This window comes from Camelina sativa, chromosome 11 (genome assembly GCF_000633955.1).
Source record: "Camelina sativa cultivar DH55 chromosome 11, Cs, whole genome shotgun sequence".
Lineage (NCBI taxonomy): Eukaryota > Viridiplantae > Streptophyta > Magnoliopsida > Brassicales > Brassicaceae > Camelina > Camelina sativa.
Window position 1 is genome coordinate 37,045,145 of NC_025695.1, and position 26,222 is coordinate 37,071,366.

The 26,222-nt window shown below is 31.5% G+C and overlaps 4 protein-coding genes, 1 long non-coding RNA gene and 1 other non-coding gene across 16 annotated transcripts in view; 2 read left to right on the forward strand and 4 right to left on the reverse strand.

Annotated features, from left to right (window-relative positions):
* TRNAK-UUU lies at nt 7,510-7,581 on the reverse strand. Its single transcript has one exon. It is a non-coding gene; the product is annotated as a tRNA-Lys (tRNA).
* On the reverse strand, nt 7,941-8,836 carry LOC104725356. The gene is made up of 3 exons (XR_757898.2): nt 8,474-8,836; nt 8,317-8,379; nt 7,941-8,150 (listed from the first exon to the last, which is right to left on the reverse strand). It is a non-coding gene; the product is annotated as an uncharacterized LOC104725356 (long non-coding RNA).
* On the reverse strand, nt 12,895-13,421 carry LOC104728704 (putative small ubiquitin-related modifier 6). Its single transcript, XM_010447651.1, has 3 exons — nt 13,314-13,421; nt 13,079-13,231; nt 12,895-12,978 (listed from the first exon to the last, which is right to left on the reverse strand). Exons 1-3 carry the CDS (start codon nt 13,419-13,421, stop codon nt 12,895-12,897), a joined length of 345 nt encoding a protein of 114 aa, XP_010445953.1.
* LOC104725357 (UBX domain-containing protein 1-like) lies at nt 15,155-17,279 on the reverse strand. Of its 2 annotated transcripts, XM_010444015.2 has the most exons (10): nt 17,161-17,279; nt 16,943-17,038; nt 16,780-16,856; nt 16,612-16,694; nt 16,460-16,520; nt 16,322-16,389; nt 16,162-16,243; nt 15,990-16,073; nt 15,814-15,897; nt 15,174-15,727 (listed from the first exon to the last, which is right to left on the reverse strand). In XM_010444015.2, the coding sequence occupies exons 1-10, from the start codon at nt 17,174-17,176 to the stop codon at nt 15,401-15,403; spliced, it is 978 nt and encodes a 325-aa protein (XP_010442317.1). In that variant the 5' UTR covers nt 17,177-17,279; the 3' UTR covers nt 15,174-15,400. The 2 variants fall into 2 exon arrangements, with proteins under 2 accessions (XP_010442318.1, XP_010442317.1); XM_010444016.2 differs by lacking the exon at nt 15,814-15,897 and having other exon boundaries at nt 15,155-15,727.
* LOC104725358 (small ubiquitin-related modifier 1-like) lies at nt 20,435-22,198 on the forward strand. Of its 4 annotated transcripts, XM_010444018.2 has the most exons (5): nt 20,435-20,581; nt 21,355-21,499; nt 21,591-21,740; nt 21,846-21,907; nt 22,019-22,198. In XM_010444018.2, exons 2-4 carry the CDS (start codon nt 21,383-21,385, stop codon nt 21,897-21,899), a joined length of 321 nt encoding a protein of 106 aa, XP_010442320.1. In that variant the 5' UTR covers nt 20,435-20,581; nt 21,355-21,382; the 3' UTR covers nt 21,900-21,907; nt 22,019-22,198. The 4 variants fall into 4 exon arrangements, with proteins under 4 accessions (XP_010442320.1, XP_019087978.1, XP_010442319.1 ...); XM_019232433.1 differs by having other exon boundaries at nt 21,296-21,499; nt 21,846-22,198; XM_010444017.2 differs by having other exon boundaries at nt 21,846-22,198.
* LOC104725360 (protein XRI1) overlaps nt 25,530-26,222 on the forward strand; it is a 3,828-nt gene continuing 3,135 nt past the window's right edge. For 3 of the 7 annotated variants that reach the window (XM_010444020.2, XM_010444021.2, XM_010444023.2), the window contains exons 1-2: nt 25,532-25,764; nt 25,914-25,979. In XM_010444020.2, the coding sequence (XP_010442322.1) occupies nt 25,957-25,979 (23 nt within the window). In that variant the 5' untranslated portion in view covers nt 25,532-25,764; nt 25,914-25,956. Of the gene's footprint in view, nt 25,765-25,803; nt 25,980-26,222 lie in introns of those variants that run through there. The other 4 variants (XM_019231584.1, XM_010444024.2, XM_010444022.2 and 1 more) reach the window with 4 other exon arrangements.

A 26,222-nucleotide genomic window follows, 5' to 3' on the forward strand; every position in this document is an offset into this window, starting at 1 on the left:
GAGAGGCAAAAGGGTTGAATCATCTGAAAGAACAGAGTGAGCTGGTGTAGTGCAGTCGTCGACGGATGTTGATGGAATTGACAGCGTTGTCAACATGTTAGATTCATTATCAAACAAATTTGATACCATGGACTCTCATTTGGGAGGTAAGTTGGTCTTAATAGGGGAACAATTTAAAGATTTAGAACAGAAGATCACAAACCTAGAAGCGGAGGTTGATGTCATCAAGAAGGGCCAACCTGAAACAAAGGGTGCCGAATCTACTATAGGTGAAGAGAAAGATGAGGTTTGGGTGAGAAAGATGAGGTAAGCTGCTTATCAGTTAACACGTTTGATATTTCCATCTTTATGTGAATGTGGTTGATTAAAAGCAGAGGTTTTCAATGCAGCGGGCATAGTAGCTGGGTGGGGAATTACTAAAATGAAGTTTAAGTGTGTCTTCAGTAATTTGAGGAGTTTCACATTAGAGTTGTCAAACATTGTCGAAGCGATACATTGAAGAATGTTAAGAATGTTTCAGTGTGTTTCTGTCAATTAGTGTATTCTTTGTTATGTTCCTCCTATGTCTTAAAATTCACTAGTGTTGACTTAATTTGTGAGTACCCCACACTTTTTATGTATATTTTCCAGAGTTATCCTATAGTATTTTTTTTTCTTTATAGAGTGGCTAAACATTTTGTTTTAGGTTATACATACTCAACAAACCTTAGTTGTCGTATTATATGTTGACTACTTAGTAAAGGCTATTGACATTAAATAACCTAGTTTTTTTTTTAGTCTTGGTTAGTACAGGTGCTAGAAACATCTGAAGGCCCTATATCATGTGCTATTCGAAATCCAAAAGCAAAAGCCTCCTTGCCGAAGCCCAAAGCCCAAAGCAAAGAACATCCACTTGACCCAAAGTCCTCCAAATGGGAACTACTACTCAAGAAAGTTGATGTTGCTGTATCCATTAAACAGGAACCAATTTCACCCAAAAAACCTTCATTAAATGCGAAGGACAGTGTCTCTAACACTCATGCAGCTGGTAGTGGCAGTTTCAGAACACCAACCACACTTTCTGATGAATCGGACCCCATAGAAGATGCTCGCAATAAGGCATTTGATGGTGCTTTGGAAAAGTTGTTAGATTTGTGTAATGATGATATTGTGACAAGGAAAATTAGACCAAAGAACCTAGCCCCCACTCAACAGGATCCATTTGTGGGGAGTTCAATGGTCAAACATATGTTGCGTGGTGTAAAGCTATCCCCAACAGCTTATGATCCATTTGAAAAGGCTAATCCTGCAAAGGTGGACGCTGTCATGGATTTTATAAAGCAAGAGATGTTAGTCGAAGTCTACCAGTACTTTACATATTAGTAATCTGATGACACAATGTTGTGAGTGTATATGTAACACTTATGTTTGCTCACAGGGATGACCCGTTGAGGATGGACTTTGCGGCTTCTAATTTCTATATGAAGATAATGAGCCCTAAGGCGATGTGGCCAAAAAATGATCCTACTTATGGGTGGTTGATGGATTTGGTAAGTTTGCACCCAAATTAACATGAGATTAACATAAGCTTACATTGATATTTGAGTCTCATATTATTCTGTTTATCATGTTCAGCATCTGGTGCCTATCATGCAAATGTTTCGCAAAAGATCAATGCAGGCATTTTCTCCGTTCAGAAGTGATAGGATTGCATTTTTAGATCTGTGGTTTGTGAATCAGTGGGCTCATGATTACAAGAAATATGTAGCAGACCCAAAGTGGGAGTTTCCTACAGAATATTTTGAAGTCTACAATGGTACATATACACGGTACGGTGTCACAAACAAAAAATGGGTTGTCGATGTCGATGTCTTGTATCTCATTCACAATATCGAGAAGGCACACTGGGTAGCTGTAGCAGTCGATTTGGTTAGGCGGAGGGTCAACTTGTATGATAGCATCTACAGCTCTTCGACTGATGACCAACTCTTTGACACATGTAAGTCGTACACTAAGATGATACCACTTCTGATTCAAACAGTCGCTCCTGCGCATGAGAAAAAGAAACTAGAAGCCTCTTCATTCTCAATATACAGGATGAAAACCGTTCCTCAGAATATCCAGGAAGGTGATTGTGGTGTCTATGCGGTAAAATTCATTGAGTGTCTGGCATTGGGTATAAAATTTGATGGTCTATCAGATGCCGCTATGCCTGTTATCAGGCTGAAGCTGGCAGCAGAATTGTTTGATGAAGTGCCAGACACAGATTGCTTCATCCAGATGACTGACCAATCAGATCGTGATAAGGACTCAGGCGATGTTGAGTTCATCATTGTAAAGTGAATCTGGTTACGTCTGGTTTCTTTGTTTTTTGGTATAGATTAACAAGCCTCCCAATAGCTTTTGTCATAACTTCTCGATAACTTGGGAATGAAAACGGTGTAAGGCTTTCACCATTTTTTGTACACTATGTGTAGACCAGTTATGTTATGTTATTTATACTGAATGGTCTATCATATTATATTAAGACGAGCACCATTGGTTGGATAAGCAGTATTTTATAATGCTACAGATTGAGAATAGTTAATAGAGAAATACAGACACAAACAGCCAATACAAACTTAGACACACAATTCGTTCTAACCTCATATGGTAATAAAAACTAGACAAATCCCTTCATATTACAACCGACGAGAGATAAACACTAGCACAACGCCTCGACGGTGCTAGCATAGGTAAGGGTGGAACAATCCTCGCAAATGTCTAATGTCGTGTGGTGGATTAGATGGCAACGAGGCACTGTTCTGAAATGGTAGTATCCTTTAAATACACGAGAACCAAATGTTCCCATCTCTTTTATCTGACACATCACCACATCCGCAATTTGAACGGCTTCCTCTATAGAATCCACTTTGCTTAAGAAATTATTAGTGACCGACAGACCATCTTCCAATGCTTCAAAACAAATAAGTAAAATTCCATATGTAAATCTAGCGTAGATTGAAGCAGGAGCTGCTTCTCCTACCAAATCGAGTGGATTCTGGGAACGTCCCACCTGAATTAGCAAACGAAGACCTTCAACGTACTGTGCAGTATAATTTTTAGCGGCCACACACTCTTCTAATAGCCGCCTATAGCCCTTTCCTTCATTCGCAAGACCACTACTGAAAATGAACTCGTCAATATCAACCTCCGAAAGAATTTCTGGAGAAAAGACAATCTTCTTAAAAAATGGACCAGCAGCTATGAATGGACCAAGGTCACGAAAACCTCCACGGCCTACACGGCGGACAATGTCTGTCACTAATGGTTGAGGTATATAAGACATGACAAATAAACAAAGAAGCTCTCGACAGCGGTTAATGTTGTTTGCGAAGAACATTACATTGAAGAAATTTATAGTCTACATTATACGAAAACCCTAGGAAGTGCTTAACAAAAAACATCCAAAAGGCCAGAATATCCATTCATCTCTATTCATAATCCAACAAAAGTACATAGAAAGGCCCAAATTGATGCCCAAGTTTACGTAGGACAAGTTTTGCGATTGTGTCCAATAGTGTTACAATTAGAACAAGCATGTCTTTTCCTGGGGCGACGATTTTCCATCGCAATTTCCAAAGGATGTTTGATGCGTGTCATCTTCGGTTGACCTGACTGTGGCCTAACAAATGGTGTCTTGACACGCTTGGTGGAAACCAGTTCTGGCACTGTTGATGATGTATCCCTCGGCATGACGGATTTCTCATAACCGTGATATAAGTAATTTGAACAGAAGTACGGGTGACACTTTGAAATCCTTGACACCTTGGCGGTTGTGGCTGCTGCCAATGCTTGTTCACAAGGAATCTTCTCCACGTCAAATCAACAACAAGTACACTTATTCTGTTGAAGGTTAACCACATTTACAGTTGAACCACTCCTCACTTCATAATGATGCAGATCAATTTCTTGTACTTTCATAACATCAGCTCTCGCTACACTTGCCTGTATATATAACAAACATTTTTCATATAAGTGATAGAAATACAAATGGTTTACTCACACAGCAAACAAACACAAACCTGTAGCAGTTTCTCGACAGCGGTTGTGAGTGTTGTAGGCATGGCTGCAGCTTGTTTTCGCCGAACAGCAAACCAACGTGTCAACATTGACCTTATATAGTCAAGTAGTTCGACAATTGGAAACTTTCTAGTTTGGTTTAAAACTCGATTTATTGACTCAGCGATATAGTTGGTCGTGAAATTGTACCTCTCCCCAGGAAAATGCACTCGAGTCCACATACTAACATCAGCACGGACAAGATAAGCGTGTAGCTCTGGATTCAATGCACCGATTTGCTGGAAGTACCTGTTAAAGTCTTCTAGACGGAAAGCACTTGTTGCCTTCTTAACAAGTCCAAATGATTCACTACCTCTAAATTTAAGTACAATATTTTTGTACAGATGGTATGTGCAAATACCACGACTAGCAAGCGGGTATACATTCTTTATGGCTTTCCCTATTGATTGATGTCTATCTGATATTATGGTCAGGGCTTCATCATCTGGGATAACACGACTTAATTGTCAAAAGAACAATTCCCATGCTTCATCATTCTCACTATCAACTACAGCAAATGCCAGTGAGAAAATATTGAAATTTCCATCTTGTGTAGTTGCTAGTAGAAGCGTACCTTGATATTGTCCTTTCAAGAATGTCCCATCGACGACAATTACTTTCCTCATAAATGGAAACCCAGCAATGCAAGCCCCAAAAGCTATGAAAGCATATCTAAATCTGTCTTCTGAATCTACTTCAATCTTGGTGTATGTTCCTGGATTTACTTTACGAATCCTATACAAGTATGTGGGTAAATCTGCATACCCATGTTCTGCTGTACCCCGAACTAATTGTCTAGCACATAGAAGAGTTCGACGTGCCTTCCAATAGTCAACCTACGAAACGAGTTATCTTAGAAGGGAATGATGAATAATAAGGAGAATACACATACACACTTTTTCAAACGCATCAACTGGTAAGAAAAATTACCATTAGACCAAACCTAAAATTTAATGCATCGGCCACATGCATTGGTCGAACACCGCCTCCAACTCCACCCAAAAATTCCTTATACAAATGCCCCAATATATCTGGAGTTGCTTGGCGGGCACGAGCAGAACGTTCAGTGACTGAGCAAGTATGGTCATTGACATATAATCGAATATGAAGAATAGGGGAATCTCCAATAGTACTAGCTCTGATACGCCATTGACATCCTTCTACCCAACAATTAACAGTATACAACTGCGTATTTGATCGATCCACATCAAAGTCAAATTTTTGTAGAACATATACTATCTTCAGTCTACTCTCCAATGCTTCTCGTGACTCATATTCCTGACCAACTGCTACATCAACACCACCAACTTCTATAAGCACTGAATCTTTAACAGGGGTTGAACTCTTTACTCGCAAAGGTGCCCTTCTCCTATTTCTCCTCCCAAATTCAACCTTTTCTTCCACATCTGTCTCCTCTTCGACATTTGAAAACTTAGAATACAAACAATAGTCTTCATCCCCGGAGCTAGCTCCGTCACTATCCTCGCAACAGTCAAATCGGGACTCATCATCCTCATCATTGCTTTTCGTTTCATCGGGAGCCTCTGTTATTTCTTCCTCATTCAACTTCGTCTCGGCTCTCTTTTAGTCAAGTCCTTTGTTCTCCTCCATTTTCTGTTCAGTGTGGATAGGTTCCTTCCCAACTACCTTCCTCTTGTAGTAATCCTCACCCCTCCTTTCTCTCTTTCTCTGATTTACTCCGCAGGACCTTGCTCGATCCACACTTTCTATTCCCCCAACAACACCGACCTCAACACATAGACGCTCCGATTTACAAACTCTAAGATATCCTTCAAACTGGCGATGATTGCAGACAAACACAGGAGGTGTATCAGCTGGGATTGTTTGCGACGTCTTTGAAAACTTATAAGTGAGATGAACATCAAACATCTCTCTCTCCAACCCAAAATCCTCGTACACCATTGAGACGAAATCTTCATACAATGTTTTCTTGCTCGCCATTACCACCCTCGAACCTCTTCTTTCGTCAACACAAAATTCCCACCGCTTCTTTATTAAAACCCATTTTCCGCAAACTACTGAAACAACATCCATTGTGTCACAAATTTATAAAATGAGATCTGTCAAGACGAAGGAGATTTTGAACGAGATCTGTAGAAGCAGAGAGAACATATAATGTTTACTGTTCTTCGAAGTATTTGCGGGGACTACAACAGTGTGTCTGATAAGTGTAATCAACAGTATAACCTAAAACACCAATAGTGTCAATCCGCCAAAACATCTAACTCTATCACGTCTATATGTTTAACTCTACTTAACTTTTGTTTTTTCAGTAACAAATATGTCTACCACAACTTAGAACTCTATCGCTTTTAATTATGTCTATCAATATGGACATATCTACCATCACGTATAACTAAATCTGTCATATAAATCTATTTCTGTCTATATGTCTCTCATAAAGACTATATAAATCTGTCAAACAAATCTGCCACCCGACATAAACTTAATATATCTGTCACCATTGTACTAATATCTCTATCAAAAATTATTAATTCTATCATCATTACAATAAATCTACCCAATATATCTACCGCTAACCATAACTCCGTCAACTAAATTTAAGTCTGCCATCACTAATCTATCTCTACCAATTTAATCTACTTAATTTTCAAAGTCTATCCATAAGTCTGCCAAAAGTAATATAACTCTATTGAAAAAAAAATGTCTATCGTCATATAGATTATTTGAGCGAGAATTTTTCCCCCCAAAAACTTTGAACAGTTGTAGAACAAACACATATGTGGCATTGCTTTTTAATGACATAATTGTAATTTATTTTTTCCTAACACACCTTTCAAAGGGTTCATATGTCATTAAAATTTTCCGGAAAAAAATGACATTCTAGTCTTTTTTCAGCTTTTCTAAGCTATTACAGTAAAGTTCCCTTAAACATATGTGGGAATTATAATATCAAAACGATAAAATATGATAAACAATTCAAACTAACAAATTTAGTTTTTTAAAAATATATATATATTAACAAACTAAGTTTGTAACCACAAAAACCATGGAATCTCAAAATCCAGTAATGTAATTAAACCAAGATCATATTGATACAATTACTTAAAACATATAATCAAATCTATGTGATAATTACTAAGATTTGGTATGATAAGTAAGTCAAAGATTTGAACCAAAAAAAAGTGATTCAAAGATTCTTTTTTGTGATTATTTTCTTCTTCGATATATTTATGTAATTAGTTTCTTTATTAGACATTGAATATGGTTTATTGACTTGTGAATTAATCATGCATGAACTAATCTTTCATATATATAATAATTAGGTTAAAATTTACAATAATCATTGTGAAGACATTTACAATATATTTATTTCATAAACTAACATTTTGAGTGTTAGGACGATGAACAGCCAGAAATTATTAGTCTGAAGCATAAAATGAAAATCGCCGTCTGTGGGGATCGAACCCACGGCCACGTGGTTAAAAGCCACGCGCTCTACCACTGAGCTAAGACGGCTGGTGTTTGTTACTGTTAATTATTTAATCAAGTTTTATTTTATTCATACTTGAATTAAGAATTAACACATGTTTAATTGCTTGCTACGAAATCTGTCCTGAAAAGCCTTCATTGTAAATTGGAAGATTCAATCATTCTCTTTAAAAATTGAGGATCGCGTTTTTTCATTAAAGTGTTCTACCAAATTCACTTTCAGAATACGTCTGCCATTCGTGATTTTAGCAAAATTTGGTTTATGATCTGTGTTTGTGTCTAGCTTCCAGTCACTTCCCAGGATGATTTATCAAATGAAAATAACAGATTTTGTTTTCTTGTCTTCTTTACTTCTACAATGTTCATCAAGAGAATCAAGATTGCTCTTCTTGTCTCACTCTCTATGTTAAAAGGTTACAACCGTTTAATCTAAAAACTCTCAACAACTTTTTCTCTCTCGAGATACAGATGAGAAAGAAAAGTCAAATGCAGCATCTTTCTGACACCATCCCAGATGTATCATCATGCACCTAAAGCTCGAAGCTGGACTATCCACGTTTAGATCCCAAAGCAAGAAGTATCTTTTTCCTAGGTCCCTGAAAAAAAGAACACACCATTGTAAAGATTCCACACAGAGAACTTGAATCCAAACATAGTGATGATATATGCATATTATCTTATTAACAATGGAGCTAAACTGAGGCAATGATTATTCTAAGGTATACTGATGACAATCATGTGGAAGCTTATCAAGGATTTTACCATTGGTATGAGCAGAGCTTTGAGGTCATCATCTGTCATATGCATCAGAGCATCCATATCAACCTGGAAAAAGATGGAAATCCTCATACATTTATTATGGACAACATCAATAAGAGAACTCACAAATTAATCTAAACAGTAAAATACAATCAAATACCTCTTCCACTTGAAATGAGGTGGAATATTTCTCGAGACCCAATGATTCCAGTATCAGCTTCCACTCGATCACAGTACATAATGAACAGGAGGAAAAAAAAAAACAATGGAGTCCTACCTAAACCCTAAATCAGGAAAATCAAAAGTGAATCAAGAGTGAGAAGAACGAAATAGAACTTCAGCATCAAGTTACAGAACCCTAATTCTGAATTCCGGAAATTACAGAAACAAGAGGTGAAATCTCGAACTCGAACAGAAAAAAAAAAACGATGAGTGTAGTTCGACGCAGGAGGGTTTCACAATTTGCGGTGTATCAGACACAACCAGGTCGAATCGGGTCTACCCATCTATATATGCAATCTGGTCAAATCGGGTGAGTCCGGGTCAGATAGTTAATAAACAGTTTCTTTTTTTTCCACAATCTATATATACATTTTTTGATAGATTTATAAAATAAAATCTCAAGTTGACACTTACTTATAGATATGTCATTTACATTAAATAATTAATTTAATAAATTAATTAATTCTATTTATATTTGACTTTCTGTAGCAACTAATTATTTTAAAAGGTAACAAACATAATTGTAAATATATATAGATTTTATTTTCTAATTTTATAAAGAGATGAGTGTAGAGATACTGCTTTTAAAAAAATTAGAAAAACTGATTTGATAAAAAATGACTTTTAGCCTCACATACTATATTTTACTTTCACGGGTTTCGTATGATGAGTTTTTGCGGATTAAAAATCATTGAACATGTTGCGTGATCTACCTATCATGACGGATTTAGACTATAGAACCAACACTAAAACTATTAGTTTATTTCATATTCTATAGATTTGTAGTCATAGTTTAGAAAATTAACTTATAAATTATTTAGTATATGAATTACAAAATATTACACATACTACAACACATTCTTAGTATTCAAAAAAAAAATGGTATACACATAAAAATATACACTAACATACTATATATGCATATACCTCTGTTTCATTATAGAAAACAAAACTAAGGAGCTGTTATTGGAGAGGTGATTTCTAAATTCACATGGAATTGTAAATTCTAAAAATCAAAACACATAGATTTTGAAATAACATGTTTTATCATTGGATTTGAATCCTTCTATTTTACACTTTCAAATCCATACAAATCCATTTAAAACATATTGTGGATTTTGAAATCCAAAAACAAATCATTAAATGAATAACATGAAAAACAAATCACAGATTTTTTTTTATAATAGTTTGCATTTTGTTAATTTAATACTCCCTCTGTCTCTTAAAAATAATGTTGAGGGCTTTCACACAAATTTAAGAATCAATGATATACATTATTATTTTTTTACTACAAAAGTATTGTATAATTAATTAATTATAGACCAATGGCAATTCAAATTTTTAAATTTTCTTAGTTTTTATTTCTTAAAGTTTACAAAATTTTAATATTAATTAATTAAAAGTTGTTGAAAATCAGTCTTTGTAGAATATGAAAAAATCACAAACATCAATTTTCAAGGGACAGAATGAGTAGTAAGTAAAGACTAATCACCAAAAATTGTGTTAAGAATATCGAAAATAAAATTAAAACAAGATAATAAAGAGCAAAATGTTAAATTCAGATCGATTTAATAGATGCACAAAAACGTTATTTTGACACATTTCACATAAATTAAAAAATTGATGAATTATACAAGTTTTCCCTTATTTAATAAGTGTTTAATGAATTAAATTCAAGAAAATGAGCTTTGAGTTTAGGGGTAAGTTAAGAAATTTAGCATAAAATATACTGGAAATGTAGAATGAACTTTTCTGTGAAACAAAAACGTTTCTCTACAATGATATTCTTTGTTAAACAGAAACAATATGAAACTTGAAAAGCTTAACTTGTATTCACCGATATATAATTATTTACCAAATATCATAAAATTCATTGTTTATATATAAAAATTTCTCTTAACTGTTTCTCTAAAGTTATACATACAAATGGTTATAATAATAAAAACTTCAGAGAATTACATTTAATGAATTTGTAAATATTTTTTTTATGAAAACTGTTGATGGCTCTAATGAGGAGAAGTAAAGTTATAAATACAATGTCATTAGTGGTTTTTAGTTTAATTAGGATAAACGATCTATTTCCCCTCAAATGTTTCTGTATAATATCTAACAAGGAATCCCATATCTTCTTCTTCTCTTCATGAGTTTAATTCGATGATGCATCTCTCTGCTCTTGATACTAACAACGGTTTTCATCAGGATCACCAAAATTGGAACAACCTGTACCCTGTTCATGGACCTATAGAATATGATTGAGCCAGCCGCTCATCCATCTCCACCTACTCAAGCCTCTCATCAGGATAATTCAAAACCGGTCAGACTTGGGACCAATTAGTATTCCGTGCTGGTTAATGAACTTTCTTGTTGATTAACTCTTTTTTTTTTTTACTCAACTCTTTTTTTTTTCTTAACTAGAAATTGGTTAGTAAACTGAGTTGTTAACAAATGGTCTTGTTTTTTTTACTAGCTTTAAAGTTGGTTTTGGTTTTTGTTTGTTTGGATTAAAAAAAAAATATCATTCAAGACTTTAAAATTTTTTATTCTTTAGAATTTAAGAAAACTAAATTTTGAGTTATTTTTCTCCAAGTTTCAAAGAGAAATTAAGGAGGGGTTATTCAATAATAATACTTAGAAAATTGATTATAATAGAAAATTCAATAATAGAATTTAACGTAAAAATATGAATTCTGTTCGAATGAGATCATAAAAGGTAGGAATTACTTCTTCAAGTTTTTTTTTTTTAATTTTCGATTAAATTCCTTACAAAATGACATTATTATCAAAACCATATAATATTAAATAACACTGTCATTTTAATAGAATTTAAAAATCAGTCAATTGAATAATACTATAATTTATTAGAATCTTCAAAATGCAAAATTGTATAACACTAGATTTGTATAATTTTTTTGATGTTTTCATATTCTATTAGATTCTTCCGTTCAATAAACCCCTAAAAACAATGAGTTTGATGTTTTAGTGGAATGCCTTTATTTTCAACGAAATAATACTTAATTTTTGCTTCTTTTTTTTTGAAAAAAAAAATATTTTAGACACTATAAAACCAAAACTCTAAAAACTAACAACCAGTTAAAAATCTGGCCATTCATAGCCTTAGTTATTGGTGCTATTTTGCATTTGACTACAAGATACTTGAACTGTATTTCAAAACAAACATTTATATATTTGAGTTTAACCTTTCTACATACAATTATTCGTCACAGTTTTCTTGAGATTGGAAAACTCTTTGATTTAAGTAGATTACGATTGAGACGACCAAAAAAAGAAAAAGTAGATTACGTTTTACGACTCATCACAGCAAAAACATAATCTTTGAAAACCGTTTTATTGATGATCTTTACTAGAATAAAAATAAGGTAGATCAATTAAAAGCTTGGTTTCATGGTTCTTGTTCTTGTTTGATAGTTAACCTTAACAAAACCCATTGTAATGAAGAGTATTTTACAAATTTGTTTCTCGAAATCTCTTGCTCATTAAATACTCTATGGAGATGCAAGAAAATTTAACCATTGAGCTAATTTTATTACTAAGAAGAAAATAGATCTTGTCGATTCAGTTCGGCTTTGGCCATCTTTGTTCAAGTCCTAGGAGCCTTCTCTCTTCCTTGTAATTCATTCTGTTTTCAGCCAAGTCACGGCTCGTTTATTAAAAGAGATTCTTCGTATTAGCCTTACGACCACCCTCAACTTATTTGTTACATTCATACATCAACACTTGTGGTTTCGTTTTAATGATCTTAAACATTCTCTCATCTCCTCTGCTTTTGAGACTAGGCTTGACCTCAACATTGATATCCTCTGTTAGAATATTCTTCAGGGGAAATATCCACGCTGCAGGGCCATCGCGAATCCCTTATCTTGGACTTCGAGCTCTTTCGCAATCCACGATTAACCTCAACTACTTCAGTTTCTTTACAAAGATGGTCCCACAAAACAACAAAACATTGATCTGATCTGATATAATATTGAAACAGAGAAGGAACTAAACTATCAACAGTTGCTGCTGCCATATCCTAAAGATCTCAAGTATTTCTTGAACTCCCAGTGCTGAAAGAAGACACAAATGGTTTTAATGGTCCTTGTGTAGTATGTTGCAGTATTTAAAATTGATTAGATTCTTTATCTACTACTGTAACACAGACAACATCTTTCTATTGTTACTTCCGTTTCCCCAATGTTTGCAACACTTTTTATTCTATTCAAAATTTGTAACTGAAGCGACAGAGTTTTTGTTCCTTTCTTGCATGTAACAATGAACCATTTATTGATATATATATATATATATATATGTGTGGATTTAGAAATCTAAATCTGGGTATTATTACATAAACACTGAAACTTAAAATATCATAGAGGACGATGGGCTAAAACCACTTTCTTGATACAACATTGCGTCAATTTCATCTCCATCCTTGAGCTTCAGCTAACAAAAAAAAAACACAGTGAAAAAAACGAATCAATTACAACTTACATACGTAGCTTATATATTATAAGAATCTTTGAGCTCAAATGATAATACATACGTCATCCGGAGTATGGTACTCCCGATTTCTCGAGCCATCCAATAGAAAGCGAAATGCGTTCCACTCGACACCTCTCATATCGCTGTAATATTGCATCAACTTAAGCAACTTAGTCTTCCTTCTCACCTTGAACACTCTAACCTCTTCCTCGTCCTATATCCAAACATGCTATTAGTTAGGTTAATGTAGAAGTAAAATATGTATAGCAACAATCAAATCTTACATGAAATCTTACCTGACCCCTCACGTTCAAAGTAACATGAGTTGACTCCGATGCAACATTACGCTTTTCCCCTTCCTTCTTCACTTTCCTCCTTTCATAAAATTTGGCCGTCGTTGACATTTCCCCTAATCAAATCTTTCAATTTCTGAAGAAGTGAAAACATAAAAATGAATCTTTATATATATATATATATATATATATATATATATATATATATATATATACATGAAGTTTTGGTTAAAAAATGATCATGGAAAATTAACATTGGGAATAACAATATTATGAATCAGTCAACATTGTTTACCGATGAGTGAATTATGGAATATTGTCTCTTGTCTTTTCATCTTCCATAAAAAAAAAATGAAAAGAAGAGACACTACTCCACAATTCATTTAATTGTAGAAATATATTCATCGGTAAAAAAAATGTATGACTGATTTATATTATTGTTATTTCCAATGTTAATTTTCTACTATCATTCTATTAACCAAAACTTCATGAACTTATAACTATTTAGGATGAATGCCCAAATTAATACCTTCAAAGCACATTGACTGATTATAAATAGGGAGTAGAGATGTTAAGTGTTAACAAGTAAACCATCCTCTCTATTAATACCTACCCCATTTATGTGTAAATTCATTAACCCCATTTAAGGTCTTTGACCCATTTAATATTTCTTTTTGTTGTAAACTGTAGATTCTGTAGTATCATATAAGTTACAGTATAAGTTATAACCAATAAATATTTATTTGATTATCTAATATTTATTGAATACTAGTAAATTTTTAATAAACTTAACTGACATATAGTGAATTATTGCACTTATTAATTTGAATGAATAAATAGGATTTAACTTTCAATATACACCAAAGAAAAATATTTAACTTGTTCTCACTGTCCTAATATTGACAGTGTAAACTGTAAACAAAATAGTAAAATGATGATCTAACTTATATTGCAGTGTCAAGATAATAATATTTAAAATTTATATTAATGTCGATGTAAATCCGTTTTGTAATTTAAACTGTTTATAATTTTAAATATTCATAATATTTAAAAATATTACTATAAGCTTTAATATTAAATAATATTATTTAAAACTTCTAAAAAGTTTAAAGTTTATTATATCAGATTATAATTAAATTGTTCAACTAAAATAACCAAATTAAACGGAATACATACTTTTAAATGTGAATGTGATTAAATTAAGTTTCTTGTTCGTTCGGACTTCAATTCATTTTGGTCTTATTTCTAATATAACTATAAATTATTGTGTAAACAATTTAGTCGATGGGGGATGTTGACTACACATTTTTCCTTTCCGAGTAATATATGTTTGTGTACAAATATTTGAATCACAACATATACAAAAAAAATCAATTTTTTATTAATTTTATGTATTATATATATGATGATTCAAAGCAATTTTAAAATCAAATAATAGAAGAATCATAATTTAAAATTTTAGCACAATCTTTTAAATAGCTATATTATTAGTTGTGAAATATGAATATTTCTAATTCGTCTATCTTTTAGTGAGCTTCATACTATATCAAACTTCACTCTCTTCAAACTTCATCCCCTCTTCCTAGCTAGGATAATGGTCATCCTCTGAAGTTATAGAAAGCTATAGGATCTTTCCGGAATCCTCTTTTAACCGCCGGAAAGCAAACCAGAAAGTTCCTCATATATATCTCGTATATATATATATAGGTGAGTTTCTTCATGGAAATCTATAATATTTTCCTTCTTTTCCAACTCGAGAGCGTGTTGGTGAATGTTCTAACTAAGATGAACTTCTAGGTAAAAAGAGCTTCATTAGTAACAGTCAACTGAGGGAGGATACTTCGGTAATGGGCAGGGTAGTCTCCATTAGTAACAAGTAAATCCTTTCTATGTGAAAAATCTACCATAGCCCGGTGAGGTTTTTTTTGGCGTTGTTCATTTTTGGCTATATTGATCTGGATACACTTTTTGTCGTTAATTGTAGCCAACGCAACACTTTTTGATATTTAACTTGTAAATATACACTTTTATATTTGTCTTATATTATGTGTTATAGATGGAACGAACATAAGAATTCATGAAGATAAACTTTATTGTTCACGGTCTTCAGCTTCCGTGGAGAGAAGACCGAAGAAGGGATTGGTAATCGCAGCGTTTAGCTGAAACGCAGCGTCTCGAAGCCGGTTGATGTCTACGTCACGGTACGGTAGATAAAAGAACTCAGATCCATCCTCTCTGTTGAATCCACAAAACTCCAAGAACTCAATACCTTGGCTATATCTCCCGACTCTCTCATGGAACAAGCGGTTCGTGAGACGGATTCTTCTATATCTTTCTTCACCTGGCTTATTAGCTGCATTTCTCACAATTGTCAGAAGCGTTTCAAATGTCTTCCTCGTGATTCTTGGATCTTCATCCTATAACAACAAACATACAAGATTACATTAGATTCCTACCTATTTTTTTTTTTTTTGGAATTAAATCAATATAAGGCGTTTCCTACTTTATGGTTTCGTCTTAATGACCTTAAGCATTCCCTCATCTCCTCTGCTTTCGAGGCTCGGCTTGGCGGCGACATTACTACCCTCTGTAGTTGTAATGTTGTTGTAAAAGTTACGGTCCCATTAATTCTTCCTAGTTTTAAGGGTAACAAAAATAATAGATGATGAAGCTTTATACCTTAGTATTAAGTGGAGAAACATGAGTTGATGTCGAAGCAGATTCTGTTTCAGTTGTCAATCCGAGCCTCCGCTTTCTCTTCAGCTATACACAAACAGTTAGCCCCAAAATAGTTTGGTAGAGATCATCAGTTTTCAATTTGAGTGTACAATAAGATATAAAGATTCATCACCTTGTCTTCATTAACTTTAACCATAATTTTCTCTCTTGCTTTTTTCTCCTCATCTTTCTCAGCTTTCCTCAAAGCTATATTCCTGTTTTTAAAATAATTTCCAACATTGTTTTATTTAATTCAAAGGGACAATGTGAGAAACAAACTCTCTTCCTCATACCGTCTTCTTTCGTTTTCTTCCGCAATTCTCTTTGTCTCCATCATCTCTTTCCCTGCTCGTATCCTTTCCTGGAAGAGAGTTAGAGTTGTAAGTCTTCTTCATGAGGATAGTGTATGATGCAAGCTAATTCCTTTCTACCTTTTCTCTTTCTCTTTCACGTTTAGTTTCTTCTTCTTCTCTTAGTTTACGAGCTTGTTCCCTACGAATATATAAACAATGAAGTCATTTGTCCTTATAAAGAACAAAGTTTAAGGAATATGCATATATGTTCAAATGAGAGACTTACTTACATTAGTTCTTTAGCTCTTGCCTGAGAAGTTTCTGCAGTATCATCATATGGATTTGGAGACTCAATCTCAATGTTAAATTCCATCTACAAGAACATACCGTATACCTTTTTCAAAAGTTTCGTATGGAATCTATGAAAAAGAAAAGAAGATGAATATAACTATACATACCAAAGGCATTTTTTCAAACTGTGAATCGCTCTCATGGTCTATGATCCAGTTCACGGCTTCTTCAAGACTAGAGTTACCTAAAGATGAAAAGAGAGACAAAATATGGGTGATGATCCATGACATGATTCTAGGAATGTTTTGAAGTGGTTTTTACAACATATACCAGAGTGATGCAGAGCCCAGGCTGCCCGAGCCATCGAGAACCCCATATCTTCGAGCTCCTTCAGCAATTCACGATTAACCTCAACTGCATCATTTTCTGTTTAATTTACCAACAAGAACATCAAGAACAGCTTACAGAAACAAAGATGGTCCAACAAAAAAAAACAGAACAATGATCGATCTTATATGATTGAAACAAAGAAGAAACTATATTATCACCAATATGTGCTGCCATATTTCAAAGATATCAAGTATTTCTTGATGTGAAAGCAGACGATGCAAGAATGGTTTTAATGGTATGTTGCAATATTGAAAATTGGTTAGATTCTTTAACTAATTATGTGACTCTTTTGTTACTTCCCGTTTTCTCAAAGTTTGCAACTCTTTTATTCTATTCAAAACTTGTAAAAGAAGCAACAAAGCTTTTGTTCCTTTCTTGCATGTAACATTGAATTATATACTGTGTATATATGAATTTAAAAACCTAAATATGTGTACTATTACATTCACACCATAAACACTCAACCTCTAAACAAACCACAATGAAAAAAATAAAAGATAATTTTTGAGTGACTTATCTTAACATATTGTAAGGATCTTTAAGTTTGAATGATAAATATATTTAACTCATCAGGTGTATGATACTCTTTAAATGTAGAACTGCAGTTGACCGCTTCTTTCATCTAAAAATCATTTCCACGTGAGTTCGAACTCTCTTATTAGTTATTATACAGTTTTAATTATTATATTAGAAGTAAAATGAAGAATTAAATTACTTCAATGCTTAAATTCTGAAAATTATTTATTTCTTTTGTTATTATTCTGAAGATGAGGTGAGGTGACTAAGGAATCCTCCTTATTCAGATGGTGAGATGTTCCAGCTGCACTAGGAATTCCTCCTTATGTTCCTAGTGTTCCTCAGTTTCCCCCACCTTCTCTAACAAAGGTTCCTCCCATGGAGTAAATATCCAGATCTGGTGGATATCTGGATCCGTCTAAGGGCTACCATGGAGGATTTGTTGCAGTCGATGAACCAAATGTTTGTTCAAAATGCGGCGTTCCAGCAAACTGATCAAAAGTCAATTAAAATCTAATGTGTTCTCTACGACAATCAAATGATATATCGTTGTAACACTTTAGGATCATACCCACAGATACTAAGCAATCCATTATGAGATAATGAAGAATAAGTAAAGCTAAGACAAAGAGAAATTTGAAATTATTGTGACTAACAAAGACCGTAAATAAATGCAAGTAATTGTATTTAGTAAGTAAAAGACATTAGGAACCAGGAATTGTGAGTGAATTATGATAACAAATGCATACATTAGCAGAAAAATGCGTTAAACATCGTTCTCGAACTCAAATCATGAATATAAAGCTAACTTACTCTTGCAGCGTTAACAATCTACGTAATGGATTTTACTAGAAACTAAACTGTTCTCGTCTGAATTCAGCAAATCAACTAAGCATTAACAAGTTCAAGTTTGATTTTTTTCAAAAAGAGCCTTAGCTTAAAGTCTCGGTTGTTAATGATCATGTTACTCACCGTACCTATGTTCATTTCGAGAAACTCAACAACATTGTTGATGTCTAGATGAATCAATTGAAGTTCTTTTTTTCAAACTGACATTTCGGGTTTGAAAAACCAAAAGAAAACCCGAAACCGACAATTTAATTTTCGCATTAGTTACGAGTTAATTGCCTAGTTTCCTTTCATATCACATGTAAAAGATATAAAATTAATTAATTTAAATTCACGAATCCCCTTTATAATAAAACGGAAATACACAACATTGTTTTGTAGATTATAATTTTAATAAGTTGGTTACAAATAGGTTATACATTAATTGATAAATTAATTGGTTGCAAATTAAATAGTGGGTGCAACCTTAATTTATTTTTGGAAGATTTTATTACTAGATCACGTTGTTTCAAAAAATCTTAAAGAAAATATTCTAAAGAATCATATCATCTAACTTACCATATTAATTTCTTTTATTAAATTATTCATCAAATAAAATCTTTTGATATCTAACTTAATATATTAATTTGTTAATTATTATTATACTTCACCTCTCATTTTTATATATGAGTTTATCTTGTGAAACAAACAAATTTTCATATTATTTATTATAATTAAAAAATAGTTTTATTTTCGGATATACCATAAGTTGAATTTTTAGAAACAAATATAAATTGTTCAATCTATAAAATATTCAAGCTTTAGTAATATTATTCTTTAAAAATAATATCTATTGAATCAAAAAATTTACTGAGTAACGGGTCAAAATTTGAATATTTAAATTCAATTTCATATTTTTTGTTGAATTTTATAATTTTATATAATATAATAAACTTTAAATCATTTATTTTAAAATATTTTTAATATATTGAAACTTGATATAAAAGTTAGAAACTATAAACACTCTAAAATTATTTGTTATAGCAATGTCAATAATATGTCACTATAATATGAAAGAATTTCAAGAAACCAAGTATATTAAAACAAAAAGTATAACAATATATTAAATTACTCATAATATAATAACTCGCTTTTTAAAAACCAAATTTACAAAATTATGTCTTATAATGACATTCAAATCATGAGGTAGAATATACATTATTGAAATAACTTCACATACATAAACTAATACAACATATTAAAATTTTATTTTAAAATAGAAAATATACAAAATTTTGTATAAAATAAAATTTAACCAGTGTTATAGCACGAGTATTTATCTAGAATCATTAACAATATAAAACTTATAAAATAGGTTTCTTTTTTCAAGCCATCATATTTAGCATATGATTTTATTGCATAATGTTTTATCCAAAAAAAGTTTTAAAAAAATTACACAAATTATATTTTATATAAAAATTAGAATATAAATAAAATGAATTTCAACCCGTGCTCTAGCACGGGTCTTAATCTAGTTATACCTTAAAGTACAAGAATCTTGCATCCACCCAAAGGCTAATCTAGAAACTAGTTTTAGCTCGAGCAAAAATATTGAACTACAACAAAATATTAAATAGTTATAAAATAAAATTCTCCTACCAAAAGTTTTAGAAAACATATCCATTAGAAACATGAAATATGAACTTCCACTGAAACCAAAAAAAAATAAAAGTGAAAAGAAAAATTTCCATATTGTTATCAATTTACAGCTCATCAGAATGATAAAGGAAAAAAAAATCCAAAAATATGAAACATCTTACTTACATAAAGAAAGAAAGAGAGAAATGTATTTTCATTTTTTTCATTTTAAAATTAGAATTGGTGAACTAAAGTTTATATTTGTATTATATCCTTAGTTTTGTGATAGAGGATATTTTTCTAAAATAGATTCATATTTCTAATTAAAAACTATGGGTTTGAAGTCGAAACCCTCTAATCTTGAAAGAGACTTTCTTTAGGGTTATTCCCAAATCATATAAATACACTCTTTCTTCCTCGTATTCTCCGTCATGATAAAATCTTCTTCCTTGATATCTATAAGCGGAGGTATTCTTCTACCTCGTTTCCTCCGACGAAATAGTTCTTATTAGTCGTTAATTTCCTTCTTCACCACCCAAACAATTGATTCTCCTTTCTTTTTCACTCTGTTATTATCCTCATCTTCTCACTGTTAAGGTACTAGATCACTCTGTCTAATTCCCTATTATGGATACATATATTTACATTAATAATAATGCTATAAGTGATTATTCATTGCAACTTTCTGATGTGAGTATTCACAATTCATCTTCTTAGTTAATTATTCTGAAACATATTTTGTAAACTCTTTTTCTCCCGTTTGAGCTACCAATATTGGAGTTTTTTTCTCTAATTAATGTTTGGTCGAAAAAACAAATTTATTTCGACGAAAAATGAGTTAGATTTCTTCTTTAATATACTTGTTTGCGTTGTGCACTTATATTAGTTTGGGATATAAACTCTCTATTTCATTGATTTAATTTTGAGGATTTGGATTTTTGAGTTGTATACTTGTATTACACGATTGGAGACTTGGAGTTAAAAATATGATTAATTTTGTATGTAAGATGCAATATTCACCCTGCTCGTTGACCAGTCGTCAGCGACTTTTTATGTTACGTTCGTTTGACATTTTTTTTTTATTAGAATTTATTAAATTATCAAATTAAATTATATGGTTCTACTCTATCATTTTTAAGAAATGAATTATCCGATTTAAAAATAATAATAAATTACTTAATAATTTATTTATTTTCTATCAAAATGAATAGTTCAGATACATTTAGAAAAAAACTAAACTCGTTATGAACAGAGAACCATAAATTGGTTTAAGTAATTAATCTTAAAATTTACCTAATCTTTAAAATACAGGGTTTCATAACTCTAATGAAGAATAACATGTAAAACCTCACATTAATTCCTTTCATAAGGCAGAGGAGAATTTGGAGAAAGTGAACTATGTCGCCGACAAGATCGGATATTACCAACGACGGCAACTGCAGCAACAACAATGAAGGAGGAGTACCCGATCACGAAGAGAACAAAATCGTACTCAAAGTAAGATTTAATTGTCAGGTTAGCAAAATTAGAAACTGCTTTAGTGTTGTTTGTTTTCAAGGGTACCAAAATTTTTGATATTATGAGACTGAAAGTAGTAAAATCTCAGGATGATAGTGTGAGACCCTTCAGGATGAAAAGAACCATGAGGTTTGAAAAACTCATGAAAAGCTACTGTGAGCTTCAAAATCTTGATTTCTACAACACCGTCTTCTTCTGCTATGCTCGTCGTCTCAATCCTGAACAAACACCTGATGAGGTAATTTGATGTGAATGTTGATTTCATGTTTCTTTGGTCTAAAGATAAAATCATGATTTGTGGCCTATAATGTGATCTAATTAATCGTTTGATATACTGATGCAGCTTGATATGGAAGATGGAGATGAAATCGAAGCATTAATTGGTTGGCCGATGTAGAGGATTTGGTTCGTAACATTATTGTTACCATCATATGTGAATGTGTTTTATTTCTATTACTAGTTTTGTATGGATCTTTAGGTGGTTGAACTCATAATTGATCATGTGTTTTGTGTCAGTTGAGGCGAGATGAGAATGATAACAAAGACAAGTCTAGATTTGTTATCATTGACGTAGTGGTATATGTGGAGTTTGGGAAGAGATTTAGACGAAGATTATTGTCTTTCCAAGAGATATTTTTGATGATCATAAGGTTGTTATGTAGTATGTTATGCATGATCTAAGCGCACTTATCTTAGCAAGACTGAATATAAATTATACATATATGATAATAACATAATTCTTTTCAGTTTGATGTGTGTAAAATATAATTGATATTTGCATACACAAGTAAAAACTCAGCATATTGGTTTTTCAAAGAATCTATGTGTTAGAAAACCCTTTTTTGTCCAAAAAAAAATAATGTGAAACCCTTAAATTGCAAGAATCTTGCCTCAACTATAGTCGAAAGCCTCTCTACCTATATATTATTTGTTTTCCATTTTAAATATCTTCGGATGAGGCTATTTACATCCCCTCGTTCTACCGCATATATATATATATATATATATATATTCGTTGTTCTTAAGCGTCAGTCAGCTACACTAGAATTGTTGTCAAAATTGAATCCCTAGCACTTGTAAAAATTTGGGTCCATATAACCCCTAGATCAGCTTAAAGACTATATACACATAGGATTTGAATGGTAGATTGGAAAGGGATTTGAAGGGTAGATTGGTAGAATGGATAAAAATTCTTTGTTTGTCATCAATTTAAATTTTTAGGCCCATCGTATTAAGACATTCACTCAAAATTTTGGGATGATATTTAACAAAACCAAACATGAATATATATGGGCATAATTGTTTGACTATCCATGAGTATTTTTTGTTCTTATGTCCAAATTTATTATTTATTAAAAATTATAAGAAGTGTTACATAAACGATTCTACATTATCCCATTATCTGGGACTTGAATTCGTAGAAGCATCAATTAACCCTTGGTTAACCATTGGGCCAAGGGGTTCCACAAGTTTGGTATTTGTTTATACAAGATTTGTCACATAAGTATTAACATGATTCAAAAAATCATATGAGGATTGTAGACTTTTTAAGTTTAAAAAAAAATTATAAAAACTATTTACATTGAAAAAAATCCGCAAATGAACTTATCACATGAGTCTATTGATTTTTTTTATTTGGAAAATAGAATAGACGTTATATATTTTTTTCTCTACTTAAACATTATTAATTTTAACATTTTTATTTATTGTCCATCAAACGTAAATAGACGTTATATTTTTTTTAACTATGTTTTTATGTTTGTTATATTGTGGTAAGTGAAATTTTTCTAAGTAATGGCGGTTAGATGAAAATTTTCAACAAAGTATTGGTGGATAAGTGATTTTAGCTTCCCGCTCGGTGACTTTTTTTGTTAGCATTTTAGTGCTATGATATAGTAACCAAAATAAAAAGTTATCTTTCATAGCATTTACGAAACCGCGCTATGATTTTCTGCTATCAATATTCATATTGTGCTATGATTTTCTGCTATCAATATCTATATTTCTTTTAGTGATAACTGTTAAGAAATCATATTATCTAGGATTTGAACCTCAGACCTCTGATGTAGAAGCATTACTTAAGCCTTGGTTAACCGGGTGGACTTCCACAAGTTTGGTATTTGTTTATAGAAGAGATTTGTCACATAAGCAACAAATTAAATCAAAATTACTTTTTTATTTCTTAACTTAGTTTATAACACATTGGATACTATTCAAACAATTAAGGTTTTCAGATTTTAGTTAAATATATTGATATAATATAATGGGAAATAATCCAAGGACATGGAACTGATTAAAAACACATAATATTTTTTAAAAGAGAGAAAAGAGTAATATTTCTACCAACTATATAATAAATGGAGAATGAAGAAGAATCACTATATTTAGTGATAACATAATATAAAAAAAAATCAAACTGAGAATAGTAGACTTTTACGTTTAAAAAATATAAATATATACATTGAAAAATCCGCAAATGAACTTAAAACATGAGTCGATTGACTTTTTTTATTTGAAAGATAAAATAGACGTTATATTTTGTTTTTTTCTCGAATTAAAACATTATGAAATTTTAATGTTTTTAGTTATTGTTCATCAAAACATATATTTTATTTATTGGCCGTTTAATATTTTTGTTAATGTATAAATCATATAAGAACAAATTATGTCACTATTATATCAAGAACAAAAATAAAATTGTATAAAAAAGAAAAAGAAGCAACCTTTTTCCAGTTTATTCCACTATCAGTTTAAAAATATATCAACAAAAGTTGAATAAAATGAGTATGACCAAAAAAAAAAACAAAGTAGATTAAGATGAATTTTTAGCAAACTTTACATTTGAAGAATAACATAAAGTTGGAAATGAATCATAACACATTTTCCCCCATTTATTTATGCCTTAACTTAGTTTATAACACATTGGATACTATTCTGACAATTAAGGTTTTCAGACTTTAGTTAAATAAATTGATATAATGGTAAATAATCCAAGGACATGGACTGATTAAAAACACATAATATTTTTTAAAAGAGAGAAAAAGAGTTATATTTCTACCAACTATATAATAAATGGAGAATTAAGAAGAATCACTATATTTAGTGATAACATAATTTAAAAAAAAATCAAACTGAGGATAGTAGATTTTTACGGTTAGAAATTTAAATATAATATAAAATATATACATTGAAAAATCCGCAAATGAATTTATAACGTGAGTCTATTGACTTTTTATTTGAAAGATAAAATAGACGTTATATTTAGTTTTTTTTCTCGAATTAAAACATTACAAAATTTTAACGTTTTTAGTTATTGTTCATCAAAACGTATATTTTATTTCTTGCCCGTTTAATACTTTTGTTAACGTATAAATCATATAAGAACTAATTATGTCACTATTATATCAAGAACAAAAATAAAATTGTATATAAAAAAAAGAAGCAACCTTTTTCCAGTTTATTCCACTATCAGTTTAAAAATATATCAACAAAAGTTGAATAAAATGAGTATGACCAAAAAAAAAAGTAGATTAAGATGAATTTTTAGCAAACTTTACATTTGAAGAATAACATAAAGTTGGAAATGAATCATAACACATTTTCCCCTATTTATATATATATATATATATATATATATGCTTTAAGTGACTAACTACTAACTCAGAAAAATCTGATTTTATTTTTATCTAACCTACCTAACTATATTTAGTTTATCTTGCTTTTATTATTATGTATTCAACGAAGCAGTAAACAGTAAACACCGAGTCAAATTTAAAAAAAAAACACTAATTAAGTGAAATTAAAATCTAAAAAGTGAATATTGAAATATCCAAAAAAAAAAAAGAAAAGAGATTCATTTACGCAATGAAGAAAAATAAAATTGATGATTATGATTAGTAGTAGTAAGTTAATTGCAAAAACCAAATTAAGTAAAGAAAAATCGCGAGAAAAGAGGAAAGCACGACGACGACATTGAAACTAGAAACCAGAAAGCGTGCTTCACAATGGTCTTTTCTTTTTCTTCTCAAAGAGATTATTAAAATAAAAAAAAAGCTTCCCTTGCAATTTTCTCTATCTCTCTCTCTCTCTCCTCATAAATAGTAGAGAGCCGCAGAGAGAGAGAGACTAGAGTAGTACTATAAATATTGACCAGCGTGTCCTAGAGAGAGAAACTCGCCGCTATTAAGAATACTTTTTTTTTTTTTTTTGTTGGTTCTGGGTTTTAAGCAGTAAGCACTAAGCACATATCTCGAGCACACAAGGTCAGTGATTAAAAAAAAACTGCTTCTTTTTTCTTTTTATTTATATATCAAATGGTTCTGGGTCTTTGGAGCGTGCATGTTTTTTTCTTTTGTTCGTAGTGTTGATTTTTTTTTTTTTGTGTGCTTTCATTTTTCTGGGTAACGGCTAGTTATTACTTCGGAGAAGTTGGAAGGAGTTGAAGAAGAAGATCGATGGATTACGGAGACGACGATCGGTAGATTTCTCCTTTTTTTTGCTGTTTATTTCATCTCGATTTGTTTTTTTTTTTTTTTTTTTTTTTTTTTTTTTTTNGTTATTGTGTTTGTGTGATTTGGTTGAGTTTGGCATTCTTCGATTTTTGTGTTTTGTTAGTCTGATTCGAGGGTTTTGACTGCAATCGCTTAGATTTGGTTCTGATTTGTTGGGTTTGATTTGATTTCTGGGTTTAATGCGAATGATGAAATGTTGGATTTTTTTT